The following is a 14,000-nucleotide window of genomic DNA, read 5'->3' on the forward strand; positions in this document are numbered from 1 at the left end:
GCATGCTCCTATTTATAAGATTCCTTCCTTGAATCCTGCATGAAAACACTATACTACAAGATTGTGGTTGAATCTCCATCCAACTTAGAGGTTTTGAAAACACCAGTGACCTACCATAACACATGGTCTTCTCAAGTTAACACACAGTCCATCGGCATCTCTGCTATAATGTTGTACCATTTCACTAAGATTTCTAAAAGTACACCTTCTGGCAATAAAGTAGCCTCCTTCATCGAGTTGCCGTATTCGGTAGTGTTTCACTGTGTCTCCGTCTCGCACTGTCAAACGACACACAAAGGTGCTTCATCAACAAATTATACACATGAAAACTGGCAATTAATTCTAGAACAGTACAAAACTGCTTCCTGATAATTGCTTATTATTATCAAACTTGAAGAACATAGAAAATTCTTGCATTCAACACTTACTCATCAATGGATCATGTATTTCCTTCTAAATCTTTTTTTGAAAACAAAATCAATATGAATATGTGCAAAACACACTTTAAAAGCATACAACATAATCACTTTAACCCAAATCCTGCAAAGTTCAAATGTTACCACTAGGTCAAATTGATTAAAACCAATCTGGCATTTTCATAAATACTTCATCATTTAAAGGCCTCTGAAAACAGAGATTCTGTAAACATAATTTTTATAGACTTGAACCACTACATTACTCCATGTCAAGTCGGTGAAAGGGCACAAAGGTTTTGGCTTAATACTGCTCTTTGACTGATTGGCAGATGGGGAAGTGATAGGCCCGGCAGGATATGTGTTAACTGATCAATGTCCAGTAATAAAATACACCACAAAAAATAATCTAAGGCGTGGCATGAAACTGGAGGAATGAAAGAGAACACACTAATTAAGGTCATGGCCAATGAGGTCATGCAGGTAAACTTGACTGCAGGATATGCACACATCATTCCAAGCAATGCAATTCTCTCCTGACTTCAAAGGGAGGGCATCACCAGAATTGAACCTGTGCAACTATCTTGTTTACAAACAATGTACTCCATGCATGATATAATAGATGCATCACCTAAAAAAAGCTGCAATTATTCAATTTTATGATGTACATTATGAAAAACATGTTTTAACTTTCATCAATTGCCAATGTACCTTGGGTACGGTGTTTACATTGGTTGTATGGGTCTAATGCGACCCTCCCCTCCCTTTAAAGAATTAGAAAAAACATACAAACCTGAAAGTGAATATTCCCCTCTTCTGCTTTCACTATCTCGTATAAGAAATGATCCATGTTCATTTTGTTTTAATAATAGTTTCTTTTCTGCTTCTACTCTTGTAATCTTGCCAAAGTACCATCTGAAAAGAAACAGCAAAGATGATTCCACTGCTAACACAATAATGAGTTACATAACAGGAGTCAGAGGGGCATCAAAAATTTCATTCCTCAAGTCGTTCCAAACCTCCCACCTTCCCTTTAGGAATTTTAACTTTAAACAATTAGTGTACACTGAACCCAGCACAAGAATCAGCGTACACTGAACCCAGAACCGGGATGGCCTATGTTCAGTGAAGCAAATGATGTATAACATGTAATTGAATATACAAATATATATTGTGCCATTACTATGAAGAACATACTTCAATTATTTCATGGTCTGGTGTATGAGAAAATTACTGTATTACTTTCACATACAACAAAAGGTTGACATTTTTCCAGTTTTATTCAGCAATTGGGTGATCAAAAACATATTTCCTTACAAACTCCAATCCAATAAGCTTCACATGAAAATACATAATTAATTTTGTGCTTTAATTTTTTAGTCTAATTACACGGGTAATTAACTTATTTGATAGATAGACACTTTGTAGGGTCAACCTGTGACCAATTCAACAAACTAATGGATTTAACTATTTTTATCGGAAATTTACGGTAGAATGCACTTCATGGACAGATATTCAGACTTTCTCATTTTTATACAACTCTGATCTACCACTTGTGTGGGCTCATTCTGAAGCTCTTAAAAATAAAATTTTAACTGACTTGTTTTTGTGAAAGTTGAAAATTTAATTTTTTTCTCATAGAATTAACACAGGGATGGCAGCCATTTTGAATTTCAAATATTGGTAAATTGAGGGAAGTACGTTTTTCTGGTACCAAAATTTGTACTGTGACACCTGATATTTATTCTTGATTTTGAAAGAGAATGGTTAAAAATCTTTTACTTTCAAGGCACACACTATACAGTGTACTTCAACTTTTGAAATAACTTTTGGGTTGGCGCAGGAAAAGGATATGACACCATGACACCGGCGCTGTCACAGAAACAACATATCATATTACGACACTGGTGTAAGCAGAGGCCAGCAGGTCTTCAATAGAAATGTTGATTTACACATTGTACATGCACACAGTTATGATTATGTGAAACAACAGCACATATATTAAATTACATGAGTGTTCCGCGTAAGGCCCTTATTATGAGTTCACATGTTCTATATTCTTAGTGAGGACAAAAAGCTTGGTATTTGGCTGAAACAAAAGTTTCAATAGTGGAGATCAAACAGATACAATTTGATTGTTTGAGTACATATATTTTCTTGTTTCTTTTTATATATCATTGTTTATGTTGGGGGCAGTACCCAGTGAAGTTGCTTGTGTTCCAATTCACAATACCTAGGTTCCCCTGGATACACAGCGATACAGTTATAGTTGCATGTGACCACAGATATGGTACAGGTGTTCCTGAATAATTTACCTACATGTATGTACCAAAACCTAGCAAAAACACTTAATATTCTACATCTGGCTAAATTCCAAGGTATTTACCAGTGTAATACGATATAATCACAATAAAACATTATCAGGATTTGGAGGAGTATCAGGTTTGTAATGTCCATCGTTGGTTTTTCCACCATTAACATTAATTTTTTTATACCATCCTTGGTCACGTCAGCAATTATTTTACTTCCATATGGTAACCAACATTACCTCCTCACATAATCCTACTACAATTATGACACTACATCTTTTCAATTTTTGTTTATCATACAACAATTTAAGTCCGATTTATTCTGAAAATCTCATGACACTACTGCTACAGCCGAGCATAGAAGGGTTTTGTTTTCTGTACAGGGACGCACTGAGAAACTGTGTCAAAGTGCATCTCAAAGCAAACTGAATATGTAATATCATACCTAAATGCTATATAGTATTACGCAGAATGACACGTCAGAGTTTTGTATAAAGATTGATTGCAACAATAAATACAGATAATCATCATTTGTACAAACACTGTACCAGAATCGTAATGACAGGATTTCTGTAAATCCCTTGCTCAGTGAGCTGATAAAAGATGCATCACCAGGAAAGGCGCAACTTTGAATTTGAAATCTAAGTTACGTTTGTGCAATGGCAATTTTGCTGATGTCAGATGTCTTTAAAAAGTCATCTCAATGCTTAACATTCATGGGTGTTTACCATTTGACCCATCATCACACTGCGGAAGTCGTACGTCAAGAGAGAGATATAGTATGTCCCGGTACATCACATTCTAAATTCCTGACAGATACACCAACCGTATCAACACTGTACTACGGTATTACTCTGTGAAAACTGAAAACTTAATTAGCTTGCCTGCTATCTGCGTTGTCATAGCCGCTTTCTGCGCCTTTTATAGTTTTGTCATAGTTGATGAACTCATAACCTTCATACATGGAGATATGACTTTTACACTTTGATCACAGATCACTCAAACTTTGCCATTTCTTCAAATAACAATTCCTGGAGCTGCATAACACGTCTGTAACATTGACGCTATGTTCAACCTCCTTGATGTCATGTCATGTCGTGTCACTACAGTCTAGCATACAAAGTATATTATTTCATATGGCACTTGCCATTGGAATAATAGATCCTACAGTAAAGGTCAAAATATCAGATTTCCATTTATAAAACAAGTGACATAGGGTCCAACAAGGCTTTGGTGCAATGTCTTGTATGAAAATACGGTAGTAATCACCTTATTTGATTATGAATAAACCCTTAACCCTTTGAGTGCTAAAGTCAATTTTGTTGCTTTCATAGAATATAACCAACACAATTTTTTTTAGATTTAAACAATTTTTCCCAAGGTTTTTCCAAAATTTTTGATCAAAAACTGTAGGCAATGAAATGTTATGTCCCTTTGATCCAAAATTATCAAAAAATTACAGGAAAAGTCGTGAAAATTGGAAAATATTGGACCAAAATTTTGGTCGAAAAAAATTGCCGAACTGAAAGGGTTCAAAAGATTAAGTATTGCCCTGATTGTGAACGTTGAAATCATCTCTGTGGGACTATGAATCAAACAGCATTGGGTTTTTTGAATAGGTAATTTTTGACCCACGCTAATTATTTAAGTCTATACAAATTTCATCATAGTTTAATGAAACCTGAACTAGGTCATTCATTTATTCATTTATTTACTTATTTATTTGATGTATCTGTGTTTATCTCTCTATATATCCATTATTGCCACTAGCTATTGAGAAGTGAATTGACAGATGGCACTATCTATTTAATCGGCAGTTAGTGAATTGTTGATGGAGATTCCTTGAGTCTTAGGCTATATGGCAAGTACAACAAAATGGTTAAATTTAATAATTTGAAATTTTTTTGGTCAAAGCATCGTTTTCTCTGCAGTACAACCCCTGTTGAATAGATTTTCAAATTTGGTATGCAGACTTATAAGACATTGCTATTACTTTATTTAGATGTGTACAAATAATGACACAATGTACGTATATCTTACATTTTGGGGTCTATTTTTTCATTATTGGTTGGAATATTTCCTCCAAAATTAATTGTTACTTGAGTTTTCTGATAATATTTACCAATGAGCTGTCATAAAACGACTGTTGTGTGGCAAACAAAATAAAAATATTGAGGCTTAACTGCAAATGATCCTGAGAAAGACACTGATACATTGTAGCAGTTTATGTCTAGACGTCTTTTTGTAAATTGTATCATGTATGTATGCATGAGAGTGGTCTGTCTGTGTTAGCCTTGTTCACATTGGCAACCAAACTGAAATTTGGGCCGATGCAAAATAATCCTCCTTTGGGAACAAATTTAGTCTGTGTCCGCACTTACCGGTAACTGAATTTGGGCCCACATAAATTTACCGTCCTTTGTGACCTCTGACCTGTCAAGGTTCAAGATGGCGGATTTGAATACTGGCTGCAAATACCATCCTCTAAGATTTTTTTCAAAAAGTCAACAAAAATTGAAATACGAATGTACAGGGCTTCTATGAGTGGCGGATGGCTCATTAATATTCATAAGCATTAATATTCATGAAATGGTAGCATATTCTACATGCTACAATATTATCCACGTTTGTTGGCTTTATGTGCAGCATTGAATGAACTGTTATCCAATTGGGTAGCTGAATCTTACCAATATAATTATAGCAATACGAATAGACTCCCTAAGTCACTGTGAATAGTGACAATGGACCAATCAAAGAAAGAGCTTATTCAATGCTGCATATCAGCAGTATGGCTTACTGCACAAACATATTAACAACAGCTAGCCATTTCCACTGTACCTTTAAACGCGTAGCCTCCCTTTAAAAGGACGTGAAGCTATGGCGGCATTCACTGTGTAAGTGGACACCAAACAGGCAACACGCGGGCACACACTCCAGAAAATGCCACTTTTTAGTTTATTTTCCAGCCACAAAAATGCAGACAGACTGCAAAGCGGTCAGCACGAAGCTGCTGCCGATCGAACCCAGTGGTTATATTCAAATTCTAACGTGACTGGAAGATAATTTTTTTGGAAATTCGAGCGTTGGTGGTGCGGAATCAATGACCGTTGGCGATTTGAACCGACCGTCAATTAACCGCTTGTATAAACTCTGTTTGCAGGATTAGCAAAAGGTGACAAAAGGTTGAGATCAGTTTGTGTAATTAATGTTATAGAAATCAAACATCATACTGTACCAAGGTGCCAAGTGTTTGACTAGGAGGAGAACTCAACTAATGTGAGAACCTGGAATTGAAAATTGCAGGTTTAAGGGATTTTTTTCATTTTTTTACAAAACTTTGTGCACTTACACAAAGCAAGAAATAAAATTGTAAGTCATAAAGGAATGTTTTGTAGCTAACAGCCTTGTTCAGATTGACCACTTTGCGTCGGTATAGCACCGGTGCTGGGCCCGGGCCGACGTAAAAAAACAATGTGGACATTCTGCGTTGGCCTAGGGTCGACGTACCCTGGTCCCAGTTGACCAGGCCTCCGCCATGGATCGAAGTTGAACTAGTCACCCTATTTGTACAAAACAAACGACGTCTGAAACTAAAGTTTACACTTATCGAAAGTTTTCAATCCAGTCTTCACAAGTATCATCCCATGTACGCAGAACTGTATCTTCCCACCAACCTTTGTTCTGCAAGCGAGACCAGGTCATTCGATTCCACAGTGCACGTAATTAGAGACGCATGTCAAAAATGCCGCGCACTGGGTATTTCTCCACGGCCGTCTTATATATATATACAATATGCTCATCCAATAAATAGCAAAGATCTCTCCGATGATTAAAAGGGCGAGTGGTGGTCATATTTGCCCTTCTTGTACGTAAAACGCAGCAAAATCATGAATAGTAGAAACAGCATCATAGCATGCCATTATTCAAATATGCCATTTTGAACTTTGACAGGACAGACGTCACAAAGGAAGGTAAATTTACGTCAGCCCTAATTCTGGTACCGGTAAGTGGGGATAAGTGCGGACGCGGACCAAATCTATTCCCAAAAGGACAATAATTTTGCGTCGGCCCAAATTTCAGTTGGGTTGCAAATGTGAACTAAGTATATGTACTTGGGTTATCATGTTTTTACTATCTTATCCCTCACCACTGTAAAGTTTGGATAAACACTGCCCAATGCAAACCAGTTGGCAATGTGGGGCCTTTTTTTCTTACTTTTTGGTCAAAAAATTATTTTCTGTGTATCTGCAAAGGACACCTGTTTTCCCATGTTATAAAAGTAAAGGCAATATCAGTCGTAAATGGATAAATTATATAATAACAACAAGAATTAAGTAATTTTCATTATCTTTTCTCTGTCACAGCATATAAGCCACTACATCACTCTGTTTTCTTGGATTGGCATTTATTGAAGACTGAATCCTAGATTTAGTGTGTATGTATGTGTGTGTGTTTGTGTGTGTGTGAGTAGTACTTGCATATAATGAAAGAGTTTCCTTGTTTGCCTCTTATCTGATTATTAAAATCACACATATTTGAAGATTTGTGCTAGATCTTTACATGCCTTTCATGTATATATGTCAACTTTTACATTTGCAGTCCCTGCCATCAGATAGGCATGTACCTTAATTGCTGTAGCATAACTAATCATATGTAGATAGTATGATGGTTGCCAACACTGAATTGTTGACAATTTAAATATCACGGACTGACTTTAATACAATTTAAGAAATAGTTCTTTTTAGTCAAAGGGCAAGTGATCTAAACAGAACTGCAAAACGGATTACTGAGTCAAATGTATTTCCATTATTTGACTTAAACACTAGTGATGCACAGGTCAACTGCAATAACTGATTTCCCAATATCTAAACCTGATCATGATTGACAAGACACCTGTAAAACATTGATTTCTGATTGGTAGCAAAGTACAGTATGTCCTTGATTTCTATTCTGAAGGCCAAGTATATGTACATCCGTGTAAACATCAGTCTTTCCAGCCTTGCTTTCACTTCAACTCCAATTCTGAAGAAATAAAATGTTGATGGTTTTCCTGCAAAGTTGGTAAAGTTGGAACGCATAAAGTATCCTACATAATGACAGATGTGACTGTTGAAAGACCCCTAAATGTGTACATAAACATGATTTTCACCTTTGTATAGACATACCCCAGTACATGTGCATCAGGGTTCTCAACAAATGGACTTTCAGGGATGGGCCACCCTACCCATGGACCAATTTATCACAAAAGAATACATTTTGCACAACAACATGAACAAAAGGATGTGCAAATTATGCATCTTTATGTAAATTAGCTGCCCCTCCTGTTTTTCAAAGCTGTGAAGACACTTTCAAGTAAATGTACACAAGATGATTACTGTTTTGACCTGATAATCATGGGATGTGTCAAAGCTGTTTATCTCAACCATAGTTCAGGGTACCTTGAATCTTTTTTATGCTAATTTAGATTGGCTTGACCTGAGAGGGGTCAAAAGGTTGAAGGCCATGCACACAAAGAAAGACATTGAAACTTAGACAGAAGAGCATAGCCTGAGTTAGTCCAGATCTATATATACGTATTCTCTTCTACACAGCAAAATTATTAAACAGTTACTTTAACAATTGTTTTCATGCTTGACAATGTAAAGATTATCAATGCTTTAACCTATAGCTTAGAATAGAAAAGCTTGGAATATGTCATGGTGTATGACAGACACAATTGTCCAGACTTGGTCCAAGTCTGTGATCATATATATATATCAAAACATATGATAAATACACACTAAACAGCAGACCGTGGTAGGCTGTTTCATAGATAGTGGCATGAACGCCTTGGCTTGGCCAGCCAGTAACTGCTGCCAAGAAAAGCAAGGTGACTTGGGGGTCCAGTCTAACAATTGTCATGAATTGTAGGCGTACATGTATGCATTGCCCTGATAACACACAACACTGGAAGGGACTTTGTCAGAGTGCAAAACAACATGAAACCACTCTGTATTCATTACATGGCCATATTATCCGGTTTCGTAATGATTCAGGAAGATTTCATGACAAGCTCTAGACTAGTCCCATCTACTGTGAAGGCAGTCTCGCATGATTTGCTCTTAAAAATCTCTCACAACTCATAAAGGCAACATATATGGGAAGTAAACAAGGTTGTAAACTGTCAACTTTTACTTTAGCCACAGTTCTTCAACAAAGACTCATAATTCACCTGAATTGGTCAGCTCCTAGCCTTGTCATGTTCACGTAGAACACACATTTGGCATAGATATTTGAACTCTCAATTTTTCACAATACTTAACCCTTTCACCACCGTCATCTGAACCAATCCCATTGTTTGTATGATAAAGTTGGACCTCTAGAGACGGAGATGCAGTGAAAAGGTTAAATGAACTCTATTCTGCTTGTGTAAACTTATTTTAATGCTTCTGGAAATAATAAAATCATATTGTTTTTGTGAAATGAAAACTTTATTTTTCTCCATAGACTTATATTGGAAGAGCAGCTATTCTGAATTTCAAATACTTGGTCATTGTTTCTGCAATACCAAATTTTGCATAGTGACACTTGATATGTATTCTTCATTTTGACAGACAATGTTTACTTAAGGAAAATTTGAGCGCAAGTTTTAAACTTTCAGTTTCAAAACACATATAAATAAAGTATCATATTGAGAAAGAATTTTACAGCTAGAAAGGGGTGTGTGGGTGTAGGGAACAGAATGTTGGAGACTGGCTAAAAATTTGAATGTAAACTGTGTGTGGGCATGTTGGGTCAGTACCAATACCTGCAATGGATACACCTATACATGATGGGCGTCACCTCCATGCTAGTAATGGTACATTGTAAATAAACAGTGGTTTTATGAGCTGTAAAACCTAAATCTACAACAAGTGAGCAAAATTACACTATATGTTTTGTCCTGTATGTCCAAGTTTTGCTTATTTTTACTCTTATATGATTTTTTAATGTCCGGAGCAGTTTGGCAGATATGTGTGACCAGATGTCAATCCTTCAGTATAAGGACACTATACTACATGATGTACGTGCATGCCAATAGGCCAAACCCAGAATTCAAATCGACCACGGTACAAACAAAGCCATGTGCGCGAACGCGCATAGACGTACGTGTATTTCCATACGCGTTAGTACACATGTGGGTTTGTTTGTACCGGCATCACGTGATTATTTGGGCGTACTGAGTCTCTAGAACGCATCGCGTCTTCTTTATTCCGGAGTAGAACCATTGTGTTGTGATATGACCAATGTAATATGACACATACATATACATAATTTATAAACATTGTATACTGAAGTACAGTCTTATACAAGACAAACATTGTCTCAAGGTCACTACTGTGCCATGCATTTTCAAGTACCTAAATGTAAATGGCAGACAATTGAACTCTTTTTCTACAAGACAATATCACTTCTCCATTGGCAAAGCTAGTAAAAAGCGGTATTGAGCCAAAACCATGTGTATATTTATGTACTTGGCTTTGTATGTTATACAATGTAGCAGCTTCAGTCAGTAAAAGTCAAGTTTATAGTCTCTATGTTTCAAGGGCCTTCAAATGTAATGTTCAATTATTTGTCAAAATACACCATATAGGATATGTTGGGTCAGTACCAATACCTGCTAGTTTTAACCAGCTAGAAATGATGGTAAAACGTGGACTTGGCAGGAAAAACATATTTCCCCATTGGACAAACTGTTTTGTTGAGCTGTTGATTTCTGTTTGGATTGTAAACACTTCTTGTTTGTGATTGTAACTATAACTGTCTAGTCTGGGGGTTGTTCATACATAGTTATTTATGTATGGGCTGAGTATGTAAGAAATTTAACATGGCTAAAGTGTCTCTCATTCTGTTATGGATTGGTTGAAAGTGTTACAATTGTGTGTTGTCATCTGGGTATTTTGTGGAAAACATGTTAAGTTTTCACCTATTGGTTTTAAGCATATTTAGATCAGTCTTGATATCTACTATGGGTACCTGCTCATGAATGGGACTACGTTCATGTTACATAATAAATAAATTGTGGTTGCACCAGGAGTTGAACCCTGGACTATGGCAACACTATACTTTATTACATGCCTCCATGCCAGTGCAAATCAGTGCACTGATTTGAATAGGAACATCCGGGGAGTTAGTGGGCCGGTGAACGATGTACTGACCGGTTTCCATGGTTACCACGTCAAGTGAAGCCCTTCAACATTTTCGACCTCTAAGTAGACACTTAACACTAGATGTAAAATATCCATGCGCACACTACTATTTTGATGTTCGTTAAAATCTGTTTGATGCTGGTCTATAATGGTAAAATTATTTGAAAATGCCCTGCATGTAACTAAATGTCATACAGCATTAGCTGTGAAGAGGCATGTAATAAAAATATTATTGCCCGAATACATGGGTTTATGTGCCCTCGCAGCAGGAGACAATTTGCCTTCCTAGCGTCAGGGAAATTGTCACATGCTCTCGGGCACAGAAACCCATGTATTCAGGCAATAGTACTAGTACATAATATGGTCCATATATGTTTTGCGTATTTTAATGACACTCTAATATAATTTTTTTTAATGTCAAGAGTAGTTTGGCAGACTGTCTGAACATGTTTCAAGCAATCTTGGTATAAGTGCATTGTCCTGTGACATACATACATGTATGCATGTCAATTTGTGTTGCAACATGATCAAAATTCAAAGTACTGGGAAATGCACATATACATTGTAGTACAGCCTTATGCATATACAGGACATGTGGTATCCAGGCCACTACTGTGCTATGCATTTTTCAAGTACCTCAATGTAATTTCAACAAGTCATCAAAATGACATAGTCCCCACTGGATCAACTGTTTGTATTGACGATCCCTCTTGGGCTTGTAAACTTGTCTATGATTGGTGTAATCTTTGAAGTGGTTGTTCTTGTGCAGTAATTTCCTTACACGCTGAGTACATGAGAAATTTCACGTGGATGAAGTGTCTCGTTCCATTATGGATTGGTTGAAAGTCATTTATCCGTTTGTTGTCATCTGGGTTATTTTGAGACAAGCATGTTGGTTTCAGTTATTGATTTTGGGGTTTGTGTATCCCTGGATGAACTGATTATATGTTTTGCAGTATGTAGTGTTCTCTCCAGAATGCACGATTGCGCGAATTTCCACCTATTCAATCTCGATCCCCTCAGCATGAACACAAATACAATGACAAATACAAATACAATGACATGCCACTCTCCACAATCTCTATAATGATATCTTGAGATACTGACATACACAGAATATTGAGAATATTGGTAGCAGCATTCAACACCATGTTACTGCCTATGATATAACATCACATAGTTGATTAAACCCACTATCTGCCTAGCTAACTTTCCATATACAGAAGCTGAAGGAATATCATCTAGACTTTCCCTTGAGATTACAAAAGTATTTGAACTTGTATGAATGAAGTGTGAATGTTTTGAGTTAAGGAGCTTCTGGTACATTAGGAAGGAATAGGAAGCTTGTCTGCGGAATGGCTCTGGACACATGGACTGATCACAACACAAGTTGATATGCATACCAGTATGTAAGTTACAGTATGTATGCTACATAGCTACTTCGAATGAGATCAGTTCAGGTCTGTCTGTGCAACGGTTCTAAAAATGATGCGACAAATTAGACATCTGGCAGCCATATTTGATCATATCAAAACTAAATTTGAAAGACAGGCATGTGAGTGTCATTGTAAATTGTGTACGTACTTTGAATGAGATCAGTTAAGGCATGTCTGCATGATGGCTCCAAACATTATAAAATCTTAACATAAGTACACATACATCTTAACATAACACAAAATAAACTTGTGTGTACACATGTATGAACATGATGATACAGAGTCCTTGTATCAAGTTTGAACAAAATCAGTCCTGAATAAGCTCAGTAATGGCTGCAGACAGACAGAAGGACAGACATGATCAAGGAGCCCAATCTATTACTCATATTAGTCCCTGACTGCATTTCATCTGGGGGCTAAAACACTGCAATGAAGTCATCAGTAACACAGATCAACAGCTCAAGAAAAGCTGATCAAGCATGGACAATGTCATCAATGATGACTTGTTCATAATTTGTCAAATTACAGTCATGTGTACAATTCATATTTTCAGAGTGTCTTCATATGTATGAATGGTTGTAAAAAGTACACATAACAGCTTCTTAGACTTTTTCAGTTTTTTTACACCTATTTAGGCTTTCTCCATTGTCCATAAAAGATATTGTGTTGGGTCATCATAGAAGGTGAAACTTTTGTTTTCATTGAGGTGTTTTTGTTTTCAAATTATAACTTTTTTATGGTCTAAAGTTACCACATGGACTATCAGTAAATTTAAGTTGGTATGATTGGAAGATTTGTCAAGATACCTATTGGTTTGACAGGAAGATTTGACATCAATCCTCTTTTAAGACTGTAATGTGCCTATACAGAGTACAGAGCTGCAAACCCTACAATATCAGCAATGTACATCATGTATAGCGTATTTGTAAGCGCTGACTCCATACAATGGTGTTTCCTGTGCCTAGTGTCAATGCCCATTCAAAACAACACACAGACTAACAGTCACGGCTTGTCTGTCTCTCAGAGAACAGAGTAATCCTTCAAAGAGAATTAAAATTTTGATTCATACAGGTAACTTTCACAAGCAGTAGTATTGTACAAGACAGTATGTACATGTTTCTGGGTTCCTGATGTATGTTATCTCCATATTACATTCTCAATTTCTGATTCAAGGACAGAACATGCAAAGTAAATTGATACTACATATCACAATTTACAAATTAGCAAACACATAGCTACAGAAGAGTAAAAATACCATTCCTCAAGTGTTGTTTCTGCTTTCAAACCGAGTTCACAAGTTTTCTGACTAGTAAGGACAATTGCATGCTATGCTTGCTTGCTTTCAACAGTTGAAAATATGGTGTTTCAATCGGGTTCGAACTCACAACACATAGCACTCAGTCACCTAGCAGAGAAGCCACTGACAAAACCACTTCGCCAAATCCCCACTCTCAAAGAAGAGAGGTTCAAGTTTCTCCTTGAACTATAGTATATTGTCCTTGAGTTAAGAAAGCATTTCAGACAGCAGTTTCCTTCAACATATACATAACAATACTATTTCCCCTTGAACACTACTTGTGCTAAAGGTTATACATATGTGTGTGTATATATATTTATTACATGCCTCGTATATCGAACATCGCGCGCTCCATAGGATTCAATGGTAACTCGTCG

At 36.6% G+C, this 14,000-nt stretch overlaps 1 protein-coding gene across 1 annotated transcript in view; it reads right to left on the reverse strand.

The window, feature by feature from the left end:
• LOC139133917 (tyrosine-protein kinase Src42A-like) overlaps nt 1-14,000 on the reverse strand; it is a 28,658-nt gene that overhangs the window by 13,044 nt on the left and 1,614 nt on the right. The window contains exons 2-3 of the mRNA XM_070700700.1: nt 1,207-1,328; nt 115-278 (exon numbers count right to left, since the gene is read on the reverse strand). Of these exons, the coding sequence (XP_070556801.1) occupies nt 115-278; nt 1,207-1,328 (286 nt within the window). The remainder of the gene's footprint in view (nt 1-114; nt 279-1,206; nt 1,329-14,000) is intronic.

The sequence above is a fragment of the Ptychodera flava genome, chromosome 5 (assembly GCF_041260155.1).
Source record: "Ptychodera flava strain L36383 chromosome 5, AS_Pfla_20210202, whole genome shotgun sequence".
Lineage (NCBI taxonomy): Eukaryota > Metazoa > Hemichordata > Enteropneusta > Ptychoderidae > Ptychodera > Ptychodera flava.